Source organism: Anabrus simplex, chromosome 14, assembly GCF_040414725.1.
Source record: "Anabrus simplex isolate iqAnaSimp1 chromosome 14, ASM4041472v1, whole genome shotgun sequence".
NCBI classification, from domain to species: Eukaryota; Metazoa; Arthropoda; class Insecta; order Orthoptera; family Tettigoniidae; genus Anabrus; species Anabrus simplex.
This window is the reverse complement of record NC_090278.1, coordinates 81,948,335-81,976,220: the sequence shown is the minus strand read 5'-3', so window position 1 is coordinate 81,976,220 and position 27,886 is coordinate 81,948,335. Positions and strand designations below refer to the sequence as shown.

The 27,886-nt window shown below is 39.0% G+C and overlaps 1 protein-coding gene across 1 annotated transcript in view; it reads right to left on the bottom strand.

Annotated features, from left to right (window-relative positions):
- The window catches only part of LOC136885304 (Fanconi anemia group A protein homolog), a 124,146-nt gene that overhangs the window by 6,042 nt on the left and 90,218 nt on the right, over positions 1 to 27,886 (bottom strand). The window contains exons 18-21 of the mRNA XM_068230340.1: positions 22,314 to 22,487; positions 20,925 to 21,055; positions 13,370 to 13,475; positions 6,668 to 6,814 (exon numbers count right to left, since the gene is read on the bottom strand). Coding sequence (XP_068086441.1) covers positions 6,668 to 6,814; positions 13,370 to 13,475; positions 20,925 to 21,055; positions 22,314 to 22,487 — 558 coding nt within the window. The remainder of the gene's footprint in view (positions 1 to 6,667; positions 6,815 to 13,369; positions 13,476 to 20,924; positions 21,056 to 22,313; positions 22,488 to 27,886) is intronic.

Below are 27,886 nucleotides of genomic sequence, written 5' to 3'. Positions count from 1 at the left end.
GTAGGGGATTTTAATCACTTGTGGTTAATTATTCTGACTCGGGGACTGAAAGTTTGTGGTTACCCCAACACTTCTTCATAATCAGGCAACATACTACACTACCAACCACGATAGGAACACGCAATAGTGATTATATTCCTCCACATAGGATTAGTGTCAGGAAGGGCATCCGGTCGTAAAACAAAGACAAATCCACAAGTACGATGCAATTTGCTCCCTCAAACCCACAGATGTGGCAAAAGTGGTAGAAGAACCTATATTAATGTCGAATCCATTGTTTATGTGTCACTGAGAGGAATTATTGTTACGCTCTAGATACCGTTAAAAGTCCACGTTCAGCCTCCAATAAGACGGGAGTCCGTGATGGGCTGAAAAGTAAATAGTCTAAAATAACCAAGATTAGTGTTGAATCCACTGCTTTTGGAGTCGCAAGGATGATTGGTGGCAGTCCCAATGACAGCTGAAATCGTGTACATCGTATCTATAGTGCGATGGGTAAATACATATATTTTTGACAGGGTCAAATACTTCCCAATCAATTCAAGCTTCCATAACGATAAAGTTTTACTCGAAAATTAAATAATCTTAAACTTTAAATCAAACACATTTCAATAACTCTAAAACTACATCATAGATCATAATATATCAACCAACATTTCAAAAATGAATTCTATAAAAGTTCACTTCACACGTAACTAACTGTTAACATGAATCTTTAAAGTAAACATTGAAAACAAAAAAAAAATGGGCAACGCCGGGTACTACAGCTAGTTCTTCATAATATCACGGAGAAGATGAAGGGCGAGCAAGTAAATATGGTCTTTGCTGTGACATTGTAGTTTGGGGAGATAATGAAGAGAAAGTACCAAGACAAGTTGATTTATGCAATGAGGAGATAAGAAATTTTGGAATGAAGATTAGTACTGCGAAAAGCAAGACTCTGATCATGACGAGAGGTAACAGAAAATCCAGGGGGAGTGATAAAAATAGGAAATGAACCTCTTGAAGTAGTGAAAAATTTTAAATATTAGGGCAGCATGAAGTCACGAGATGGAAATTTGGATGGAGAAATTGATTTATGAATACAGCAGTCTGCAAAGTTTCTACCAGTGTGTGAGAGACATTGCATGGAACAAAGATGTGCCAATGAAGTGCAAGAAGGTTTTATACTCGTCCTATTATAAACCTATACTTACCTATGCTTCAGCAGCCTGGACGTTGACTAAGCAGAACCAAAGTAAGATACAAGCAGCTGAAATGAGGGTCTTGAGGAGCATACAGGGAAAGACAAGATGAGATAGAATACGAAATGAGGAAATAAGGAGAAGCGTGGAAGTGTGTAAACTTCAAGAAGAGACTGATATAGCAAGCTAAAATGGTTTGGACACATGATGAGAATGCCAGGAGAGAGAATACCAAAGAGAATATTCATGGATACAGAGACTGCAGAGAGGTCTAGGGGACGTCCTAGAATGAGATGGAGGAGCTCTGTTGTGGACTGTATTGCAAATAGAGGAGTCGATAGCAATAAAGTACTAGAAGAGAAGTGGTGGAAGGATCGAATAAGGTGGAGGGCTTTGATACACCACCCTACCCAGAGAGAATCTGGAAAAGGGAATAGGTGAAGAAGAGAAGATTGGCAACAAATCAACTAAGGTTAGGTTGAAGGAAGAATCCCACCTTCCAATACTTGCTTGCTTTTTTACATAAACCATCTAAAAATCGAATTACAATTATTTTAAAAAGTACATGTTTCATTCCTAATGTGAAACACCTTTCAGCTAAAAAAGGGTACAAAACTTGGCATAAATGGAATAAAAACACTTATGATGATGATGACGACGACGATGATGATAATGATGAGATAAAATGTTCTTTCATGTTGAGTTAATAATAATTTTGTGTGGCTATTTCTAGCTGGGTACAGCCCTTGTAAGGCAGACCCTCCGATGAGGGCGGGCGGCATCTGCAGTGTGTAGGTAACTGCGTATTTTTGTGGTGGAGGATAGTGTTATGTGTGGTGTGTGAGTTGCAGGGATGCTGGGGACAGCACAAACACCCAGACCCCGAGCCAAGGGATCAACCATTTAAGATTCAAATCACCGACCCGGCCGGGAATCAAACCCAGGACCCTCTAGACCAAAGGCCAGAACGCTAACAATTTGGCCATGGAGCCAGACCATGTTGAGTTAAAATCTTAATAAACCAATGTTCAAGATTGAGATCAAAATCTGATGTAAGAGATCTTCTTTCTTCAAATTGCTGGACAAGTACGTACTTTTAATATCTTGAGGGTAGACTTAATATTGTTAAAATGTAAAATTTAAAATACGATAACCTGGGGAAATTCAATAAGAATAACCAAAGCTGAGGTTAAGTTCTTCTTATAAAGTTTTAAGATGTTGAAGGGAGTCTGTAATAAAAGGAATAAAAATTGTTTTAGAAAAATAAATTTTAAAAACCCTGTAAATATATGGTGGTGAAGTGTCGAAGGAACAATAAAAATGCTTACATCCCAGCCAGTCCCGTTATGTTTACTTCTTCCCTTATGTCATCAGCTGACTGAGTGTGTATGTGTAGAGTTCGTGGTTTATAGCATTTAAAAATCAGTGATTTAGCGTTTTGATTTTCAAATTTAGCATTTTGTAGCATCTAAACTTCTCAAATTTAGCATTTTGTAGCAAATTGGTTAAAAATAGGCATAATTTGCTAAATTGCACACACAACAGTTGGGAGTAAAATCATACTGTTTAATCACACATTGCTCGTCATGCAGTTTTGAATTCACTATGGAAAATAAGACAAACACCAACATAAGACTGCAATAAGTATTAACGAACACACAGGAATATGCTTATTTTCAAATTTACAAACACAATTTCAAAGTGAAAAATACTATTTTGAACGTATTTATTTATCACAGTACAACACACCTACAAGGGAGAGGAATTTTAATCATGATTTAAGTACAACATGCCAATTATTTAAAAGGTGTCCTCCTTCATTTGAGACCGCCTATCAGTTACAATTATGTTGTACTTGCTAAAAAAAACTCTACATCGACACTGTCCGTAGAGGCCCAAATGCACAGAAGTGCTGCCAAGGAAAGCTTGCAAAACATTTTTTTCTTCTTCAAGTTTTTGATTGCAGAGTCGGCACATCAATATAGGCCATCTGTATCCTTACATAAAAATGTCCCAATTTGTGACTTTCGGCAGGCTGTTTGATCGTCACTTGGCTTCTACCCATGGCTGACAGACAATAAAATAAATCGCTACTGTACTTTTAAACAGAACTACTACTCAACACCAATGTCAAGAATAACCGACTAAGATCAAGGGTCAACACACAAAGAGAATGAACGTGGTGCTTGAAAGTGTATTTGCTGTTTGACTGACTGGTCTTTGCAGTGCTCTTTAGCCAGTGAAAGAAATTCCACACATTGAATGATTTCACCCTTTGGCCTGCCATTACTTGTGAAAGGAAATATTCCCTTACATACTATTTATTTTTTGTCACTTTAACATAAATTTGATTAATCACATAGGCTACATAAGAACACACAAAGCAAAGTGAGCTTTTAGCTCGTCTATAGTAACAGGAAACCAATGTTTTTGTTCGTAAGTATTACTGGATTCAAGGGAAGCAGATAAATTAGCAAGAAATGTAGAGGCATAGGTATTGGTTTCCTTAGTACCGTGATCCCAGAACTGTGGGGTTAGAAATTCCTTCCCTAAGTCCATTTCTTTCAGATTATTACCCAACCCCCTCCTCACTATAGACTGAATTTCAAAAACTGGTTTACACGTTACAGAAAGATGCTTATTGTCAACAAGATCATTATTCCAAGTATCATTTTACTAGACTTCTCAACGGGCGAGTTGGCCGTGCGGTTAGGAGCGCGCAGCTGTGAGCTCGCATCCAGGAGATAGTGGGTTCGAACGCCACTGTCGGCAGCCCTGAAGATGATTTTCCGTGGTTTTCCATTTTCACACCAGGCAAGTGCTGGGACTGTATCGTAATTAATGCCACGGCCGCTTCCTTCCCATTCCTAGGCCTTTCCTGTCCCATCGTCGCCGTAAGACCTATCTGTGTCGGTGCGACGTAAAGCAACTAGCAAAAAAAAAAAAAGAAGAGAAACTAGACTTCTCACTCGCTCTTGTTGCATTCTGGTTTTGTCACGTAGTTTCAATTGGCACTATCATCTCGGAACTGAAATCGGAATCACTTTCATCACTGTCATTTGAAGAAGAAGTATTTTCACTTTCCAGAGAATCTTTTCCACTTTCAACATCACTATTTTCAAGCCAGTTACGAATAAACTCATCCATGCCGCCATGATTGTTTACAACGAGCGGCAAAATGAGGTGCTTTTTTATTTTCCGTATTTCAGCTCAGAGTTACTATTTACACAGAGAAAATAGCTTCAGGTATCATCTGACATCAATCGGTTAGGCTGCAAAACAAAGAGAATAAATCTCTCCGACCAGCTAACTGCGATAATGAACTTATAGATGTTCCGTGCACCAAGACGGAAGTGTCCGTCAAAGCATGTTACCGCTTTACGATCGCAATGGGCGCCGTAATAATTATTTCTCCTGAAATAAATAATAACATTTATATCTTATTTTTAAGAAAAATGCAGTAGTTTTTAAAAATATATGTTTATTTCGTATAAAACTGAGAGTTTCGCATCTATTTCGCATAAATTGTATAATTTCGCATTTTGAACCAATTTCGCATTTTATCGCGAATTCGAAATCGCTAAAAACCACCCGTACGGGTCATATAAGATGAAGGCACATACACTGACAAAGTTTCGGCATATTTCGCATTTATCGCAAATGCTAAAAATCACAAACTCTATGTATGTGGTATGGTTGTGAGAGGAGTATGAGGCAAAAGAGGGCGAACTGGGAAGAGAGTAGGGGAAATGTCGTGGGAACGGAAGCTGACGGGAGGAGACGTACGGGATATTTCTCCGGATCCTTTTTGATGTCCTTCCTACATAAATCTAGATTGGAAGCCTCTTCAAACATTATATTTATATTACTAATCATTTCATTTACAATCGGACTAGTGTTTTGTTTTTGATTCATCTCAATATAAATGTTTTCTAAAATATCATCAATTTACCGTTATTTAAAGTTCACAAAATGGTTAAGTCTCTTTCTATTGTGGTAAAAGTATGATTACATTCGGTTATGTGTAAGCTCATGGCCGAATATCTCTTGTATTTTTCGGTATTTACATGTTCCTGGTATCTCACTAGGAAATTCTAATAGATTAATAAACAAAATAAAAAGTAAACCTCAAATGCAGCTAAAAAGAGAGCATAAAAAGAAAAAAATTTGCCACCTTCACCTATAACAACGGAAACATTTATCAAATCACTAACATCTTCATGAGACTTAGTTTCAATACAGCCTTTCGTACCAGCAATAATAACCATCGTCTAATATTTTATCACCATAGTGTTACGAGTAATAATAGTTTTTTAAACTTGGAGATAAATAAACTCAAGTGTGTAGGCTGTGCCATTTCTTATGTTGGACAAACAGGACGAACTCTCCTAGTGAGATGCCAGGAACATGTAAATACCGAAAAATACAATAAATATTTGGCCATGAGCTCACGCATATAATCATACTTTTACTACACCAGAGACTTAACCATTCTGCGAACTTTAAATAAAGGCAAATTGACTAATACTTTACAAAACATTTGTATTGACATAGATGGAAAACAAAACCCTAGTCACAATGTAAATGAAATAACTGATAATATAAATATACAGTTGGAAGAGGCTTCCAATCTAGATTTATGTAGGAAGGCCATCAGAAAGGATCCAGAGAAACATCCCGTATGTCTCCTCCCGTCAGCTTCCGTTCCCACGACATTTCCCCTACTCTCTTCCCAGTTCGCCCTCTTTTGCCTCATACTCCTCTCACAACCATACACATACACATTCAGTCTGTTGACGATGTAAGGGAAGAAGTAAACATAACGGGACCAGCTGGGAGGTAAGCATTTTTATTGTTCCTTCGACACTTTGCCACCATATATTTACTGGGTTTTTACTTTATTTCTTTTTCTAAAACAATTTCCATTCCTTTATTACAGACTCCCTTCAACATCTTACAACTTTATAACAAAAACTTAACATCAACTTCGGTTATTCTTAAGGAGTTTCTCCGGGTCATCGTATCTCAATAGGAAGCCATATTTTTGATCATGCTAGCCCAGGAGGGCATATATAGCAAGTTGAGATGCAATTCTCCGCTAGTACATCGGCAATGCAATGTGTTTATCACATGTATATCTTGCAGTGGTGTCACTACTGGCGTGCTAGCTGGCCTGTGTCTTGGGAAGGTGTGGTATCCAACTGATGAGCCCATGCCGCACTGGGGCGAAACACTGGTAATTTTTGACGACTGAGTTTCCTGAACTTTATTTACTTGACCGTTAGGATTGTTCAGTGAATATTCTGGGAACAGGACAGGAACATAAGAAGAGATGGCACGATGAAATTCAAGGAGGCAAGTGGAACATGACGGTACAAGGTGGCTCAAGACAGGAGAGAGTGGAAAATTATATAAAAGTGTTTCTCTTAGCAATGGACAAAAGCTTAAGAATAAGAAGATCACCTGAAAAAAAATTGCCTTACCAGTAAGGAAATGTGTAAAGCAGGACATGAGTCTACAAGCTGAGACAGTACACCTGAAGAGTCAGCAGGGTATAGTGTGGTCACTGAGGTAAAGATGTACCAAACCAGAGAGCGAGGCAGGAACCCTTGTTCAGTCATTCCGTCTTTCTGTAAACAGAACAAAATAAGGATGTTAAAACAATTATTATTATTACAAATTCTGAGATACTTAAACAGTGAACACATCATGGTCTTTTAACTATAATGAAAAGATAACAAACAGCAACGTGGAAACTAATGCAGCACATCATTTTACAATGCCAATTCTTATTCTGTATCATTGCTATCTGTCCGGTGTACTGTTACATACTTTATGCAAAAAATATCACTTATCTACAGAATTCCCGACCCTTTCAGCTGTCTTATAACACCTTGAAACGAGCACATGCATGCCTGCACTGTCAAAGTCTGGTCCAGCATGTCTTAGTCATTGCAGCAACCATCACAAGAGAATCAATATCTTTAAACCCCTTCCTGTAAAGAGAGTCCTTCAGTTTACCAAACAGATGGTAATTAGAGGGTGTCAAAATAGGACTGTAAGGTACTTTAGGTAAAGCGATGTTCCCCATCACAGTTTTTGGATAGTGTCCTTGGGTTTCTGACCAATGTGTGGCCGAGCATTGTCAAGTAACAGAAAACCATCTTGCTGATGTCAATGTGGTCGAACATATGAAGTTACTTTAGGTCTGCCACATAAACAATGGAATTAATGGTGGTTCCTTCAGCTATAATATCTACAAGCAGGAGTCACCCTTAATCCCGCAATTTTTTGCTGAAGACGCCTCTTTCAATTTCCTTTTATTGGAGCAAATTCACATGACGTTATTCCATTGATTGCCTACTCATCACTGATTCAAAATGATGCAGCCAAGATTCATCTTCCATTACAATTCTTGAAAGGAAGTCACCCCAATATTCTTGTACAGAACCAAGAACATGCAGTAGACAGTCTTTCTTCTTTCCTTATGAGCAGTTGTCAACATCCTGCCGACTCACCCAGAGCAAAACTTTTTCAATCAATCCATCAATCAATCCATCAACCAATCAATCAATCAATCAATCAATCAATCAATCAATCAATCATCATTGATCTGCATTTAAGGCTGTCATTCGGGTGGCATATTCCCTATCAATTGTTTACCTAAGTTTTTCTTGAGGACTTGGAAATTTACCGAACATTTCCCTCGGTAAATTATTCCAATCCTTAATTTCTCTCCCCAAGAATGAATATTTGCCCCAATTTATACCCTTGAATTCCAACTCTATCTTCATATTTCCTTTGTAAACCCCCTTCAAGATTATTCACCACCTAAGGCCATTCGACGCCATCTCTCCGATGACAGTTTGGAACATACCACTTATGATATAGATGTTGATTCCTAAAGGGAACCTGAAATATTTGTCCTGAATGAGTAAATTTACTACTACTACTACTACTACTACTACTACTACTACTACTACTACTACTACTACTACTACTACTACTACTACTACTACTACTACTACTACTACTACTACTACTACTACTACTACTACTACTACTACTACTACTACTACTACTACTACTACTACTACTACTACTACTACTACTACTACTACTACTACTACTACTACTACTACTACTACTACTACTACTACTACTACTACTACTACTACTACTACTACTACTACTACTACTACTACTACTACTACTACTACTACTACTACTACAACAACAACAACAACAACAACAACAACAACAACAACAACAACAACAACAACAACAACAACAACAACAACAACAACAACAACAACAACAACAACAACAATAATAATAATAATAATAATAATTTATAATTCCCTATGGGAGTCAACATCTATATCACTGATGGCCAGGCAGGCATCAATTTTTGGTAATGAGACAAAGTCTCTCATAGTGCATTGGCACTGCTGGTGGCTCCAAGTAGCCTACGCAGTGCCCTCCACGGTATGCACTAGCCATGCGCCTTGGTGGGTGTGCTATTTACCAAATGATGAACCCAACTTAGCACACAGGGGCGAAACACTGGCAACTAGGAATGAGTTAGGTGGAAAATTTATTATGTCCAATAACGGACCATTTATATTGGTATTACATACCACTTAGTCAAACAGCTCATCTCCTTTCTCCCAACTATCTTTCCAGCGCTGTTGCAAAATTTTCGTAACACTACTCTTTTGTCGGAAATCACCCAGAACAAATTGTTGTGCTGCTTTCCACAGATCTTTTCCAGTTCTTGTATCAACTAACCCATACACTGCAACCGTACTCTAACTGCGGTCTTACCGGAGACTTATACACCCTCTCCTTTACATTCTCACTACAACCCATAAATATCCCCATAACCTTATGAAGAGATCTCTAACTTACATTTACAGCCTTGTTAATGTGATTACCCCATTAAAGACGATTCCTTATATTAACACCTGCGTACTTACAGTGATCTTCATTTCGTACTTCCACCCCCATCATCACAGTAATTAAAACTGAGAGGACTTTCCCTCTTTTAGAAACTTACAACCTGAGTTTTTATATCGTTTACCATCATACCATTGTCTGCTGTCCTCACAACATTGTCGAGGTCCTTATTTATTTATTTATTTTTTATTTTTTATTTATTCATTCATTCATTCACTTATTTATTTATTTATTTATTTATTTATTCATTCCGAGTATTATCCCAATGAGCTGTTAGCTCGAGAGAGGAACTGCCCCTTACAATTTTGGCTTTACAATTCATGGTAAAAGTGTTTAATATTCTTAATATTATATACGTTAATCAGAGCAATCAGTTCTTTACTGAATCATTTCGATTCTTAAGAAAACATAAAGTTCCAATCATACTGCCTAACGAGACCCCCACGTCCTAACCATTACAGGATCAGATAATGCTTCACCTATTTTAATTATCTGAGTTCCATTTTCTAGAAATTTAGCCACCCATTCAAGCACTCTTTTATCTAGTCAAATAGCCCTTATTTTTCTCTGTAATCTCCCATGATCTATCCTATCAAAAGCCTTGAATAGGTCAATACATTTGACTTCCTGAATATAAAATATACGCTATATCTTGCTGGAATCCCACAAGTTGAGCCTCACTGGAATAATCCTCCTTAAACCCAAACTGCCTTGTATCAAACCAGTTAGTAATTTTTCAAAGATGTCTACTAATCAGAAAGAATGGTTTCACAAAGCTTACAAGCGACACACGTCAAGTTGACTGGCCTGTAATTATCCACTTTTTGTTTATCACCCTCTGCTTTGTGCACTGGGGCTACTATTGGAAATCTGCATTCATTTAGAATGGGTCCCTCATACAATCAGTAATCAAATACTTCAGGTATGGCACTATAACCTAACCCGTTACCTTCAGATATCTTATCAATTCCAGCTGCTATTCTAGCTTTCAACTTTTGTATCTTTCAACATGGATATATTATCGAGCTGGAGGTCTATCTGGAATTAACATCATCAATTTAGCAAGGACAGAAAACCAACACCATGGTAAACAGGCAACCAGTGTTTGTCATCTTCTTCCTTCTGCCTTCTAGATGCAGTAGATACAAATGGTTCAATTTTTTAAATGAATTTCCACCTTTGACTGGCATTCTGTCTGGGTCACAGCAAACCCCCTTTCATAGGGTAACATGACCAAAGGCAGCAGAATTTTTCTCATAATAGGTATCTTGCGAATATCTATGGCCATAAAATTGTGTGCTAAATCAGCGACCACTTTGCTGGATATAGATCTTGTGACACGGCATAGGAATGTTGAGTGCTGGATCAACTGCTCTATTGTTGGATGTCGATCACGATGCTACACATTTCTTTCGACTTGTAAAGCGCTCTCTATCTCCGTTGTGAGTGGTGTGACATGATGCATTATCTGTACCCTCTGCATGTTGTAAGAGGCTACTCTGACGGGAACAACCAAAGAATCTGTACTTGGTCTCTCATCTTCTAAGTCCAAAAAATTATCCATGATTCTAGCCTTCTCAATGTAGTGAAGAAATATACTTATTTCCTTTAGTAAATGTCTTTTTTATAATAGGCATATTTCAGTACTTCGCCAATATTAGTCACATCCTCACCCTAGACGTTATCCTTATATCCAACTATCTTTATATACTTGAATACAGTCAAACTTCAATATCTCGAACCTCCATAACTCAAATTTTCAGTATCTCAAAGTAACTTAAATTTCCCAGCCGTTTGTCCTATTCTTCACGTGTATTTCTCTACCACTCGAAATTTGGTTACACGAATTTCTCGATTTCTCAAAGCAAACATTTCCGCTCTTGAAACAACAAATACTCTGTAACTCCAATTTTGTGCAATACGGCACTTGTCGTTCATGACGAACAGTTAATGAGTACTGAAAGCATATCAGTGATGCTGGGAACTAATATGACGGGAACTAAAACTTCTAGTGATCGGAAAATCTGCAAACCCTCGCTGTTTCTTGCGTGTGAATCAATTACCGGTCACATATGATGATGATGCTTGTTGTTTTATGGGGCCTAACATCGAAGGTCATCGGCCCCGGTCACATATGAGAGCAACCCCCGAAGTCAAGGAAGACAAGCTCCATTTACAAATCTCTGCTGCGTGATACTGACGAGAGTTTCAACATCAAGGGAGGAAAGGTTAACAGTAACAAACAAAAGAAACTAACGGATTTTTTCCAAATGTGTTAATAGAGGTATGTTTCCTGTTTCACTACTGTATGTACAGTAAGAATCCTGTCTTCTAAAATGTTACTATAATAGGCTTATAAATTAAAGTGATGCCGTAAAATAGAGTTACTTGTATATTTTTAAATACTGTTAAAAATAATGTATTCAGTATAAGCCCATAGTCATATATGATTCAATTATGCACTATACATGCTCAAAAACAGTATTCTCTATATCTCAAAATGTTGATAACTCGAAATAAAATTTAGCTCCTGAGGTGATTCGAGATATTGAGGTTCCACTGTACACCCCACTTATTCATTAATGATCAACCTGAGTTGTTTCAGTATTCTGTGCACACTTGCTTCTCCAAATCCCCGTAAAGTGGGACGATTTGCTCACAGTTACAAGTTTGTTGTCCATAACAATACTGTTAAAATGCTGTTTACTGTCAGGTGTGCGGTCTGCCGCTACCAGGGGAATCCTGAATTTTCACGTTCCCTTTGTTGTTCAACAATCTCTGTGCCCAGCCACTTGCAATACCGCAATCCACAGCATCATTTACATATACCTGTTTCAACTGCTTGTGAACGTTTCCCATGGTCTCATTCTCACAAAGTAGAAACGCTTATAACAGCACAATGCTTTCGACGGACACCAAGTGCAGCGGTTATCTTGAACAAGTGCTATGACCACCCCACAGATTGGAACTTGTTGAACCAAATCTAAATACAAACAGTGAGAATGCTTCCATGATCAGTATGATTAGCAAAGATACATAAAAATAATTGGCTTTGTAAAATTATTAGATTAGGAGTGACCCTTGTATATCAAAGATGTATGTAAGGAGGATTAAAAAAACACACACAAAGGATTAAACACAATGACAAGCTAGTGTGGACAGAGGGAGCAACAGAGGGGCAAGAATAAATATGAAAACACAAAAAGATAGGACAAACTCCATGGATACATACTCTACCATCTTCATCCCTGTTTCTTCAGACTTATTCCTCCATGGCATCTGACAAACTTTCATCTTCTTCTTCTTTTTCTCCTCACTGTCATTAGTGAGGGCAGGCATCCGCATATTCTTGGAAAATCTTCCGTCTTGATCCAGGAAGTGTTTGCTCCTATTTAATTATACAGAGTGACGTATGAAAAAGCCGCCTACCGTTCTTTCGCCAGGCGCTCTCAGCAGCCCACTAATACAACTACTTTCAGTGGATATCGTAAGTGATTATTATGTTCAACAGAGAGAGTAGTTCAAACATAAACCTTTGTCAGGTTCTTGTAACTGTTGCACAGTACAGCCTCATGTGCCTGTCTTCTTCCGCAGCTATATGGCTCATACCACACAGCTAACTCGTTCGGTCATAGGCCAGATTAGAGCAAGTAAGATCGTTTGATGTAGCAATGCATCATTTTGTCAAAATTTTGATTGACTAACTTTGTTTGTGGTAATAACACTGAATTCCGTCTATAAGACAAAATAAACGGTCCCACAAGGAGTCGAAACGCTTTGGTCAGTTTACAAAGAATATTGTTCTATCAGAAGCGAGTGATGATGCCACTTGGCTATCCTAAGTAACTATTCAGGAATAATGCATAACTACGTTGCTGACATGCTCATCTGCTAACATAAACCTAATATGTCAATTTCCTAATTGATTATAATGGACTATGTTCAATGCACCAATAAAGTAGGAGTGCTTATATAAGATTCACTATTCTGCATATACAGAACTCATTACGGGGGTACTGTCACTGGTTAAGCATAAAACTGGGACGGCTGTCCCTAACTTTGCCAAGATAAATAAATTATCCTCTATGTATGTATGGATGGAATTTAAATCTCAAATTTACATTTACAATACAAATTACCACTTACTGCACATTCATCATGCATTACAAAATTTTCAAGTCCCATGCAGGCATAATCATCTCAATACTTTTAGATTTGTCACTCACCAGATTTTTGGTGACAAACTGTGAAAGAGAGTCTAGTGATGAACACTCACTAGATGAAGCCAGGCTGTTAGACAGCAACAACCATGATGGAAGACCAGATACTACCCTACAAAAGAAAAAATAAGTAAATAAGCCAGTAATTCAGACATCTCCCTTACAAAACTGGGGATCAGTAACAAAGAACAGAATCTAATATAGGTAAAAAAAAAGGTGCTAGACACAGTGAAGATGATAAGTGGTAATGAAAATACGGTCTTACAAGAATTGTTGTTACAAGTTGCTTTATGTCACAAGGACGTAGATAGGTCTTGTGGCGACGGTAGGATAGAGAAGGGCTAGTAGTGGAAAGGAAGTGGCCTTGGCCCTTAATTTGATACAGCCCCACCATTGGTCTGGTGCGAAATTGAGAAATCCTAGAAAACCATCTTCAGAACTGTCGACTGTGGGGTTCAAACCCACTATTTCCCAAATGCAAGCCCTCAGCTGCGCGTCCCTAACCGCACAGCCAACTCACTCAGTCTTACAAGAATTAGGAAGAAACAAAGATAAGAGGGATTTCAATACTGTCTTGGACCAGACACTCTTGAGGAAGTGACTCATGTAAATACTTAGAAATCCTAAGAAAAAAGAATTCTAAAATGGGACACTTTCATCATCATCATCATCATCATCATCATCATCTGTGGATCCTTCCAGCAGGATTTTTGTGAATATATTCTTGTAAACTACTTTTCTCATTACATTATCTAACCTCCCTCCCTTATTTATTAGATCATCTTTAATTTGGTCCTCCTAGGATGTCTGACTGGTCTTTTTCCATGCATTATCCCCTCTAAGTACTTGCTGGGAATCTGTGTCTCCTGCATTTACTTACTTTGCATGACCAAACCAACTCAGCCATTTCCCATTTCCCTTCCTACAATTAGGATATGTGGATTATTCATGGATATATGGCACTTTAAATTATTTCCTTTCAATTCTGTACTAATTCCTATGAGATTACAGTTAATTATTATGTTACATTACTTGAGAGTAATTGTTATCTGGCATGTATTTTTTGTTGGTTGCTTTAATGTACTTCTCTTTTTATTTTTATTTATTCTTCTTCATTCTTCTTTCATTATCATGAAACTGTAGTTTTGATATAATTTATTGTACTATTTTGTTTTCATGTAATTGTCTGTTGTGTCCTTTCACTGTTAAATAATTTTTTTTACCTTAATTTGACTGCTACACTACTGTAAGCAGACATTCCCACCAGAACATCCCCAGAATTTTGCTCTGAAAAGACAGCCCTGTAACACTTTAACCACCATACTATAAGGTGGACATATGTTACACAGAAATAATTTAGGGTACTATGTCTAAAGAATACATCACCAGAAGTAAATGGCTGTATTATTATTATTATTATTATTATTATTATTATTATTATTATTATTATTATTATTGGGATTGTTGGACATGAAAGGACGCGTAAACTTCGTAGCTAAAAAATAGCTCAAGAAAGCGGGTTTATATTGTGAAGGCACTTACCGAAACAAGCTTGTATGGATATTTTAAGCCCCATTGCATGACAGATGTGTTTGTTTACAACTGGAACGACAGAATATTGAGTGAAATATTGAAAAGTTTGCGGTAAAATAATCCTGTTGTGAGCAGCCATCTTGCCAAAGATCAAAATCACGTAGAAGGTACACAGCGGTAGACAGACGATCGCTTTATAGTGTAAGCGCTCCCAGCCGCCTACTCACAACTTTATCTCCTTGACTCAAGACACGGCCAGCTAGACTCTCACATTGGCATGATGGCAGAAGCAGACATTCTGTGTGATACAGTGGAGCTCCCTGGTGTATCAAGGGAAAGTATCCACAATGGCCGAAATGGTAGGAGTACTGACCTAAATCTGATTGATGATATCAGTCGGCAGATAATGGAGAATCAATACAAAGAAGAGGTGCATCTTGAGACTGCAAGATCACTGTTGAAGAACATAATGGCTATTCCTCTCAAAAACCTAAAAACGGAAATAAAGAATGGCTTCATGATGCTGGAAGAATCTTTAGAGGCTGGAGCAACATGCAGGATGTCGTGGAAGAAATCTGCAGAAGAACTAAAGCAGAGACCAATTACCATGGAGAATAAGGAATTGTCCAACACATCACCAGTGACAAATGACTCGGAGGAGGAAGATCAAGGAAAATGGGAGACGTTTCTGTCCAAGAAGAAGAGAAAGAAGAAGAATGAGGATAGGAAGCACGAAGATATTCCAACGAAACAGGCCAGTAATGATCCTGAAACTACAGTGCTTAGCGAAAGTGGGAAACGACCTCATTCTAAATCTAGGAGTCGTTCAGAAGCCGTAATCATTAAACCAATGAATGGTAAGACTTTCGCTGATGTTTTGAAGGATATCAGGAACAGGGTGAAGCAGGAAGACAGTGGAGCAGGCATTCGATCCATCCGTAAAACAAGAGCGGGAGCTGTTCTTCTTGAATTCAACAAAACAACTAAGATTGAAAATAGGGAGGTATTCAGTAATTGTCTGAGAGAAGCCCTCAGACGTGATGGCGATGTAAAGGCTTTAATCCCCCGAACTACACTGGAGATTCGAGACATGGATGGCGTCACTACCGCCGCAGACATGGAGGAAGCTGTAAAACGAGATTCCGGCAATCCCCATGGAGAACTGAAAATATCGGTCTTGAAACCAAACAGCTGGGGACAGAAACTTGCCATCTTCGAAACCAAAGACGAGGACGCTCAGAAATTACTGGAAGCAGGAAGAATTAAGATAGGATGGCTATACTGCAGAGTAAGAGCTAGAACCATGTTACCTCGCTGCTTCCGATGCCTATCATATGGTCACCTGGCAAGAAACTGCACAGGCCCCGACAGAAGTAAGCTCTGTTTTAAGTGTGGAAAATCTGGCCACAAAGCAGTAGACTGTAAAAAGAACAATCCACGATGTATGCTTTGTACAGACAAGAGTGTCAATGAAGCTAAACGAAATCATATTCCTGGATCGGGAGCATGTGCAATATTTCGTGAAGCTCTGGAGAAGGCAAAAAATCACAGTAAATGATGCGAATACTTCAAGCAAACATGCACAGGAGTCAAACAGCTAACGATCTTATGACACAGCTGATTTACGAGATGGAAGTAGACATCGTTATTATTAGCGAACCATATCAAGAGAGGGACCATCTAGGGTGGTTTGTGGATAACCTCGGAACAGCTGCAATTTGGATACCAGATCTAGGAAAAGTCCCAGTAACACAGCATGGATGCGATGAGGGTTTTGTTTGGGTACAGACTGGGGGAATCACTATTGTAAGCTGTTATTTTACGCCAAATGAATCTGTTTCCAACTTTCAGATGAAACTTGATGGTCTTGAGGATGTAATACGCAGAATGGAAAAAAAACTAGTGGTCGCTGGTGATGTAAATGCTGAAGCGTTGAAATGGGGCATGCCACAAACAGACTCCAGAGGACGTCGTATAATGGAGATGGCAGCCAGAACGGGTTTGGTGGTCAACAACATTGGAAATGTGCCAACATTTTGACGGCCAGGATGTCAGGGAACAATACCAGATGTAACCTTTTCATCAGAGGATATTACGCCTAAGATTTCTGAATGGCAAGTGATTGAGAACTACACGGGGAGCAATTACCAATGTATCATCTTTCTACTGCTCCAAGAATCTCCTCAAGAAAGAAACATCTTGCACAGGCCAGCACGGTGGAACGTAGCCGGTATCGAGAAGGAAAAGTTCATTGATGTAATAAGGAATGGAATGGAGAACATAACTGAAAAATGTTTTGCTCGTAGAGGGAAAGAAGCAGCTGGTGTATGTGTTGAACTCACTATGCAGCTAATCCATCAAGCATGCAACGCCTCAATGCCCCGAAGGAGACCGCGAAATAGCAAACGCCCAGCGTACTGGTGGACCAAAGAGATTGCAGAACTGAGAAAGAATTGACTGCGACTTCGACGCAGGGCTCAGAGGATGAGAGGCAGTCAAGAGAACACCTCAGTCACAGCGGAGTACAAGTCAGCGAAGAAGGAACTCCGTAATGCAATCAGAAAAAGTAAAGCCGATAAATGGTGGGCACTGACTAAAGAAGTAGAAGATGATCCCTGGGGACAAGGTTATAAGATTGTAATGAAGAAACTCGGGACATTTTCAACCCCGAGTGCAGATCCGCAAACAATTAAACAAATTGTGGATTCACTATTCCCAGACCATCCAGAGAGGATTGACTGTGACGATGAAAAAGAACTGGACGATATACCCCTCTTCACTATAGAAGAGCTGAATAGAGGTATTAGCTTTCTTAGAAACGGCTAGTTGTTTTACATGTAGTTGTTTTACGTCGCACCGACACAGATAGGTCTTATGGCGACGATGGGATAGGAAAGGGCTAGGAGTGGGAAGGATGTGGCCGTGGCCTTAATTAAGGTACAGCCCCAGCATATGCCTGATGTGAAAATGGGAAACCACGGAAAACCATTTTCAGGGCTGCCGACAGTGGGGTTCGAACCTACTATCTCCCGAATACTGGATACTGGCCGCACTTAAGCGACTTACGGTTTTAAAGGAGAGAATTGCCAGCCGACAAATGTACTTTGTTGCTATGCAGTGCACAGTGCACACGGAAGCTAGAGACTTCCTTCCCCTGTCATAGGAAAGTTCTAAAAGCCACGATGTTAAAGGGCGTCGGGCACTTTCCATGCCAGTACAAGGCATCTAAAAATGCAGACAGTACAGTAGGCCTAATCCAAAAAATAAAGCATTTGCACAGGGTAGCCAGCATAATTTTTCCTCGTCTTTGAATCGTGTTTTCTTCCTTTCGTTGCGTGAGGTTATGTTTGTCATTGTTTTATACAAGAGCATTATCTGAATAATGTAAATGCACCTTGTTGGATAAATTTCTGAAATAGTGTTTGCCATGGCATTTGAAAAATTTTAACTGAGAATCAAGGTGATTGCATACATTAATGGGTCTTAGAAATGCCATGGCGGGAAATCGTGCAAGTATAGTCACTGTACTGTTGTTGTAATGTGGACGGAAGCAAGAGACTTTCTCCACTCGTCATAGGGAAGTTCGATAAACCGCGATGTTTTAAGGACATCGGGTACATTCCGTGCAAGCACAAGGCATCAAAAATGCATACAGTACAGTAATCCAATTAATAAAGCACTTGCACAGGGGAGCCAGTATAGATTTCTCCTCGTCTTTCAATCATGTTTTCTTTCTTTTGATTTGATTGCGTGAGGTTATGTTTGCCGGCGAGTTATCCAAGTGCATTATTTGATTACTGTAAATGCACCTTGTTGTAGGCTATACATTTGGAAATAGTTTTTTCCATGATATTTGAGAGCTTTAAACTGTGAATCAAGGTTAACTGCATGCAGTAACGGGTCTTAGAATATATTGTTAGGCCGCAAGGGTTGGCATTTCGAAGTACGTGTTGGCAGTTAATTCAAAATCACGTAATTCAAAGTCCGATTTTTGCGTCCGATTTTTTTACTGTAAACAGATCAGATAACTCGTCTTGATATACCTGTGACAGTCATATTGTTTTGTCTACCCTTTTCAATACTTTACATTTTATACCGGTAATGTAGTTTATAATACTTCTTTTCATACAATATTATCTGTGCTTCCACCACTCAACCATACCTGGATCTTAACATTTTCAAACAATCTTGCCCGAGATAGCGCAACACAGTACAACTGGCCGTGGCTGAATACTGGTTTGGGTAAGTAAACTACACACTTTTTCAAGAGGTTGTCCCTGCGCTTTATTAATGGTCATACAGAAGGCTAGTCGACTTGATACCTTCCTGCCTGAGTGTATGTCAATGTTTTCTATTAACAGCCAGCATGTAAGTTATTAGGAACATTACAAGATATTGGAATCATTCCGTATTGACGGTTTTCACTTTACAAAAGGAAAAATTAAATGCATCCTCCTAATTCAATACAAAAAATAATTCCATCATTAGATGGAGCAATAAAATTTGAATATGTTTCAACTCGTTTGAGCCATCTTCAGTGAAATAAGGGGGGCGTTAAAGTAATCTACATAATACAAGCTTAAAATGTGCTAAAAACATAATGAAGGATCAAAAGAAAAATGAAGGAGACATAATGGAAATAAAAACAATAACTATATACAATATTTACATCACTAGATGGAGCAATAAATAATTCGCTGAGACAAATTCAGTGAAAAAAAGTTCATATAAAACATAATTGAATCCAAAAAGTGTGCTAAAACTAAGAAGAAAAGAAAAGAAAAGAAATTATACAGACGGAAACAAAACAATAAATGCTAATGGTGAGGTTGCGGACCTCTTAGTCTAAAAATTTTAGTTTAATAACAATTCAAAAACAAGACAAAATCACTGTGTTGAAAATTCAGGTGACAGTCTGTCCTTGTAGAAACACCATTATCGCGAATGGTTAGGAGGGGAGCAAAAAAGCTTGAGTAACCAAGTTTTCCAGGAGACAACGTGCCAGGTGAAATGTATGTGATAAGTGATGGAAAAATGCCAATGAATTTAAAATTTTAGAATAGCAGCATTCTCTTTTCTTCTCAATTTAGCGGTCCCGTTCTCTAGGTGTATTTGCCTTATTTTAAATGGTTAGGAGGGCAGCGACAAAATTGAGAGGCTGTGTTAGAGAAGTAACAGGCGCATGGTAAACAGTAAGTGACCATAGTGGAAACCGTCAAAGAAGTTCCAATCTGTAATGGGAAAAACGAGGTTGTGTGAGAAAAAAAATGTGAAATGGGTATGAAGAAACCTTTAAACTCATGGTACTTAAAAGGTGGTTGTCCTCTCAAACCGGCCTGGCCTTCTCAAAGTTAACGGTCCCGTTCGTACGATACACGATGTAAAATGCCCTCATAGAGGAAAAATTCGTATCTAGTGTCTCCATATACCTGTTGGATAGTTTTTATTTGTATATTCATTAATACATTTCTCACTTAACACGTTCTTTTTCCTTGTTCCCTGCAAAATCATCTTAACAAGGTTTCACTGTATTTTTTATTTCATTAAAATATTTTTGGATACCATGTATTAAAGTGTTAGTAAATTGACTAACACAGGTGGTAATTAGCCATGTCAGTTCTTGCACATGATTTCCTTGCATCATATTGGCACTTCCTTACTCCATAACAATTCTCTAACACTCTGGTAAAACTCTCCAGCATGTTATTACACAACAATTATTCTTTTACATTTAATACATAAAGCATGTAAATAAATAGAAATTTCTTATAGATTTTCATGTGAAACAGGAACTGTTTTCAGTCTTCAAAATATGGGAGGAAATTATGCACAAAAATTGAAAGTTTTGAATGAGGTGATTGCCATTTCATACGGATTTTAATGTACATCTATTTCCCCTCCCCGACTTATGAAGAATCTAATACTAATGACAATCTGCAAAAGCGAACAAATTTTTCGCAGTTATGAATTCTCGCTAAAATGGACTTATGATGTGAGTGATACGCACAAGCAATGAAGCATCTCTCACCTGAAGATATCCTGATGCCTGTATGAACGTGCAAGCTCTTCCCATGCTGACAATAACCATGGCTTCTCCCCCAACTGCTGAACAACCAGAGGTACAGCCGAGAGCAGGTCACGGACAAATTTGGAGTGATCCTGTGCCACATAAAATGTACATTAATGCTCTTACCAGTTGCTAAGCAAGCAGTCACTCAGTTTTGAGAGAAATGTTCTGTTCATATCCTGCAAGGTATCTTATGTTTTCACTAACTTTCTACTTACGAGAAATAAGTATTAACATCAAAGTCATCACATTTATGACTGAAAAAGTACTCAACCCTGAATGAATGACAGTATTTGTACAAATGTGGGAGGGATAGAAACTGTTTAATAACACGGAATGGGAAATAAAGGTGATAGTCATATTTTTAGGGGCCAAACAATAGGATTATCACCCCTCAAAACTAAAAATGGTGCACCTGTTTTTGCATCTCTGCAACAGAAATTCCATCAGTGTCTAACAAAAGCGTTGAATAATAAAGCTTTTGAGGCCTTCAAACGGAATGTGTAGCAACTGCTGAACTATAATACCATAAAGTTGGTCCGTTATTGGACATTATAAATTTTCCAGATAACTCATTCCTAGTTGCCAGCGTTTCGCCCCAGTGTGCTCATCAGTTGGTAAACAGCACAACTACCAAGACGCATGGCTAGTGCATACCGTGGAGGCCACTGCGTGGGCTACTTGGAGCCCTATAGAAATCAACATCTTGATCAACTGCTGAACTGTCGCACAACTGATGTCCTACGTCTGCTCACACAGAGGTGTCTGTGACCATTATGAAAAAGTGTGAATAGAAGACAGGCAGAGACTGTGCAGGAGTTATCCACACATATATACTGGTTTCTCTGTGTTGACAGTATTTCATATTTTACAAAAGACCTTGCAGTTGTCCAAGATATGTTTTCATTTTCTCTACAATCATGCAATAATATTTTTTTCATTTAAATTTTGATTGTCCCTTGCCATTAGCTCCTGTAACCTGATTGAATTTGGTGCTAGCATTGAAAAGCACATATTTCATACACACAAACACACAGCAGATTCACATTACTGCTGCTTCATACATACAAACAAACAAAAAAAACTCAGTTGCCAAGATTTACGAAGAGACCCTCACATATATGACTTCTTGTGATGCTTGTTTGTCCTTTTTCATTACTTATAAAAAAAGATCAGTACGAGCAACAGAAAGGGGAGACTAGGAAAAACTCCACATTTTCGCTCACTGTTGTAATTACTGATATTAACATTCACTCTTAAAACAATTATCCAATACACAGTAATTCTACCTCACAATTCAAAAATGAAAATTTCCTCCAAGGAATAATCAGTACAAAAACAAACCTTTACCTTTCCCTCATCGCTATACAGCAGACTAGCAGCTAGCAGGTCAGTTGCAACTTCATGTTTTGATTGTGGACAGTGTTTGGTCAACCAGAGGAACACATACACCTGCCTGCTAGCCATCACGTCTTGTTCAGACCTCACATGAGATTCAAGTTCCAGCCATTCCTGCATGCTGAGCTGTGAGCAGACAGAATGGAACATACATTAAGGCCAAGAACAGGTAAGAAATAAGTCGCCATGTTCATCTAACAACTCTGTATTGCATAACTCTAAAATAATTTCATTGCTACAGTCATGTAAAAAAAACGTAAACTGATCCTGAAGTCTATAAAGGTCTGAAAAGAATCTCAACAGTATTATCCTTCACTTCTCATGAAAAATTTCAGATTTATTTATTTCAGAATATCTGTATATTTATCACACAGTAAGGCTTCCTCAATTTACAGGTTGCCTAAAAGACAAAGTATATTTAATACCAAATAATATTTTGTAATGGAGGAAATAAATAAAAGTCTATTGAATGTTAAAGAAAATCACCGAAGATGGTTTCTTAAAGTACTTATTGATGATTTCAAGGCAGAAAGTGCAATGTCAATAATCAAAGCTTTTTTTATATAGTTTGTTTTACTTCGCTCCGACACAGAGAGGTCTTACGGCGATGATGTGATAGTAAAGGCCAAGGAGTGGGAAAGAATCGGCCGTGGCCTTAATTGCAGTACAGCCCCAGCATTTACCTGGTGTGAAAATGGGAAACCACGGAAAACCATCTTCAGGGCTACCGACAGTGAAGTTCGAACCCACTATCTCCTGGATGCAAGCTCACAGCTGCGCACCTCTAACCGCACAGCCAACTCTCCCGGTACCAAAGATTTTGCCAGGTGGAATATCTTGCAGAACTCAATGAATTTTCGAGGTATCATCCCCCTACTTCTGGTTAGCAAGCCTATGACTTCGATCATTTTTAGGTTGTATGCTTCCTTGTAGAACAGAATTGCAGACTCACATCTGCTGAACATCAGGGAACTTTCTGTTCATACTGTGGACATGGTGAATTTTTGCACCAAACAGATGATACTAGAGCAAACTTTGTTTTTCCCTAAAAACCGGTTTTAGTATCTACAAAATATTGTTCAACTGATCAGCGACAATCCTATTAGTCTTCATTTCTGTCAAGAATATTACGGTGTGTTCTGTCGTTTGCTAAACTTTTGAAGTACAGCTGCTGACGATATGATTGTGTTAGCCAGTAGTCTTATTGATCTTAAAGGGATGACTACATAAGCAATGTGGCAGTTCTTGACAAGGCGCATTAATTGGATGTAAAATATCGTAGTATTGACTAGGAGGATTAAAATAGAATTGGTAACAATTTTATAAGGCCTTCACCATCACTCATCGGCTTAGATGGGTTGGTCATGTCCAGTGTATGAATTATAGCAGACTGCCTAAACAACTTCTCTACGGTGATATTGGTCATGGCAAAAGGCCTCAAGGTGCTCCTTTAAAAAGTTATAAAGACCAGCTTAAGAAGACTATTATAATAATGGCGTATGGCCTCCAGAGAGGCCTGGTGCGGGTCTTTTTCTCGTAGACAGCCTATTAGGCGACCTGCATGTCTGTGAAGATGAGGGCCCTGACCTGGCCGGGAATCGTACCCAGGGCCCTCTGGACCAAAGGCCAACACGCTAACCATTTAGCCATGAAGCCGGACAAGAAGACTATGAATAGTACCATCATAAATGCTTAACACCTGGGCAAAAACTGCATAAAAACATGTTCTTTGGTGCAAAGCTGCTGTGTAAGGTGTCTCACAGTTTGAGCAGGCATATCGCATAGACGAAATTGAAACCCATGAAAAGCAGAAACTACGTCAGATCCAACCGGGTCCTCCACCCGCCTTTAGATGCGACCTGTGTGGCTGCATGTTTCATGCGAATATTGGCTTGAACAGTCATCAGCAAACATCTCCACAAAGCCAACAGACTTCAAGAAGAATTGCAGGAGAAAACAGTATTCTCAGGAACGAGTAGTGGTCGCCACCGCCGAAGACGACAACTAGTTTTTACATCTCACTGACTACCTTTAAGGATTCTGGAAGCCCTGAATTGTCCCAGGAGTTCTTTAAGATGCTGGTAAATCTACCAACACAAGCACATTCAAATACCACGGGACTGAGCTGACTAAGTAATTTTAAAAAATAATTAATAACGTTGTAAGATAAGGAGGAGGTATTACAACAACCGAATGTACTGAATAGAATTAATGAAGAATGGGGGTTGAGGATCAACATGGGGAAGAGCAAGACAATGGTGATGAGTAGAGGAATTAAAGAAAGAAAGGGAGCTATCAAAATTGGAGACAAGGAACTGGAAATAGTAGAACACTTCACATACTTGAGAACTGAACTAACAGAAAATATAAGACTGGATATGGAAATTGGTAGGAGGATACAACTGGGGAGTGGCTTTTACCACCAGGAACGGAGATTAGTATGGAATAAAGATGTACTGATGAAGGCTGAAGAAGTAATGTACAAGGGGTATTACCTATAATAACATATGCAGCAGAAACCGGGACAGTGACTCGGATATATGCGAGTAGAGTACAGGCAGGAGTATGGTACAGAAGACAAGGAGGGATAGAGTGAGAAATAAAGACATACAAAAAGAGATAAATATGCAAAAAAAAAACTAAATGATAAACTGGAACAGAACAGACCAAGGTGGTTTGGACATGTCAAGCGAATGAAAGAAGAAAGATTGCCATGACAAGCACTGGAAAAACAGATAACAGATGACAGGGAAGAGAGGATGGGGGAGACCAAGATTACAATGGATGGACTCTGAAGAACAGCACAGGACAACGAAACCTGGACTGGAACACAAGTGTTGGAGAGACAGGACGAAGTGGAGAGGGACCATATTTCCCTTACCCGATGTCAGCTGGAATTGATGATGATTATGATGACGATGACAATAATGATCGTTGTAAGGATCATTTGGTCTGCTCATGAATACTGGCAAGACCATGCTGACTGAATTTTCAAAAACACACAAGGCCTTCTTGCACTTTAACATCACAACTTGTTCAACAAGAGTCATCCTTGAAACACCAAAGGACTATAGTGAATAAGCACTGTCATTCCAAGAATGAAATCTTATCCAGGATTAGGCAAGCTAAAAATAAAATCTGTTCAACAGTATGATGACGATGATGATGATGATGATGATGATGACTGTTTATTAAAGGGGCCTAACAGCTAGGTCATCAGCTCCTAATGGTATGAGGTGAACAAAATGAAAATCAAAACTACAAAATGTATCCTCTGACCAGCGTCTAAAACGAATGACGATGAAAAAATGATTGTGAAACAAAATCAATCAGTGGATCCTATTCACAATGCCTTAAATACTGGGATGATACTTTCCTCCAAACACACAGCCTGTTTCCAGTCAATGACCAGGTCGGGAGGGATGATGCTTATCTAAAGAGTCCAAAATCCAGATCACTGGCCCCTCATAATGGTACTAATCACTGGTAAAGCAGAACCATGGCGTTCCTCCTATAGTGGTACTAATCCCAGGTAATGTAGGGCCATGGTATTTCTCACATGGTGGTACTAATCAAAGGTAATGTAGACCCATGGTATGTCACACACAATGGCACCACTCACAGGTAACACAAACCCATGGTGTTTCGTACATAAGGGTACTACTCACAAGTAACATAGACCCATGGTGTTCCTTAGATAATGGGACTAATCACGGGCACCAGTATTCCCATAGAGTTCCTCGCTTAGTGGAACTAATCACAGGCCAGGTATACTCACAGTGTTGCTCCCGTAATGCTACTAATCATAGACAATGTAGACCCACGGGTGTATCATACATTATGGTAACACCCACAGGCAACACAAATCCATGGTGTTCCTCACATAATGGTATTACTCTCAGGCAACGCAGACCCATAGTTTTCATCACAGTGGTACTTATCATGGGCACCCGTCAAATCTGTGGTTTTTATCACAAAGTGGTGCCAACCATAGGCAACGTAGACCCATGGTGTTCCTTATAAAGTGGTACTACTCATAGGTAACGCAGACTCATTCTGAACACATGAACCGACCAGTGGAATGCACATGCTGACACTTAACGCACACAACGCCCAGACCCGTAGTGTTTCTCGTAGAATGGTACTGCTTCTATGTAACGTAGACCCATCATTTTCCTTGCGTCGTGGTACTAGTTGCAAGTAACGTCAACTCTCGGTGATCCACACGTAATGGTACTAATCACAAGTAATCACATGGTTCTAATATCATCATCCCTTCGTCGCCCCTTTTAGTCACCTCTTACGACAGGCAGGGGATACCCTAGGTATATTCTTCACCTGTGTCCCCCACCCACATGGGGTCGTTCAACAGTACGAGGGCCCTATTCACCAGTAGAGATCTCAACCTTCAGCTCCCAGTTTGTTTGTTGCGATGCTATGTTTAGCCTGTCCTTTATGGTCTTGAATCCTCGATGCTCAACCAAATTGCTTGAGAGGCAGATTGAAGATTTCAAAATGTACTTGTAAAGAAGAATGCTTCAAATATCCTGTGTAGAAAAGAAGATCAGTGAGGAAGTCCTCAACTTGTTAAATAAGAAAACAGAGTTTCCAACAACCATCAAGGTGCATCCGACACATCATGAGAGGTGAACTTCTCCAACTCATCAATGAGGGAAAGACTGAACGCTTGCTTGGTGTTTTAAGCGGCTTAACATCGAAGGTCATCGGCCCAAAAGACTGAGCAACCATGATCTGTGGCCAGATGGAGAAATTCTTAGCTTAAAGACTTGCACTGTTAGTATGGAAAAACTACAACTGAAATTTTTTGAGCCACTGTTTCGCGAGTAAACATAATCAACTGGATCACCAAACTTCGTAGAGCGACAGCGTCCTAAGATGAAGAATGTTTAGGGAATTCACATTTTGACATAAAACATCCCAAGCTTTCTGGGTCATAAAATCAAATTAAAAAGCCACAGTTTGATATGTTTTAACAATTTAAGGTTTTTCCCCCAAGAAAACTGCCACTAGGACTGGTTTTAGAATCCACTTAGCAAGAGCATTCAAACAATACAAAAAATGGTTGAAATCGAGCCAGTGGAACTCTAGACATAAGCGTTAATATATGAAGCGTTAGCCTTTTATATACAAGGGCTGTTTCTTTATAGCAGCAACTACTAACTATGACATACATGAAAGAGATACTTCTATGAAATGTCTACAGTCCCTCAATGTAGTCCCCAGCGATGTGGAAGCCATAGTATTACTGTGGTAGCGCCTGTCCTCTAGTTGGTACAAATTTGCGGTCTATTGCTTGTAGAACTTCAAGAACAGTTCATTTTGGGTATCAATCCAAAAATGAACAGTACTACCACACATTCAAGGTGTGTCCTTGGGATGTAATATGTGTTAAGACACGGATAATGTCATCACATTCGTACACCCGAATCACACTGCTGGGGTATAGTTTGGGCCTGTACAATAGGGACCATGTCTTTTTATGATACAGAGTAGGATACTAACCA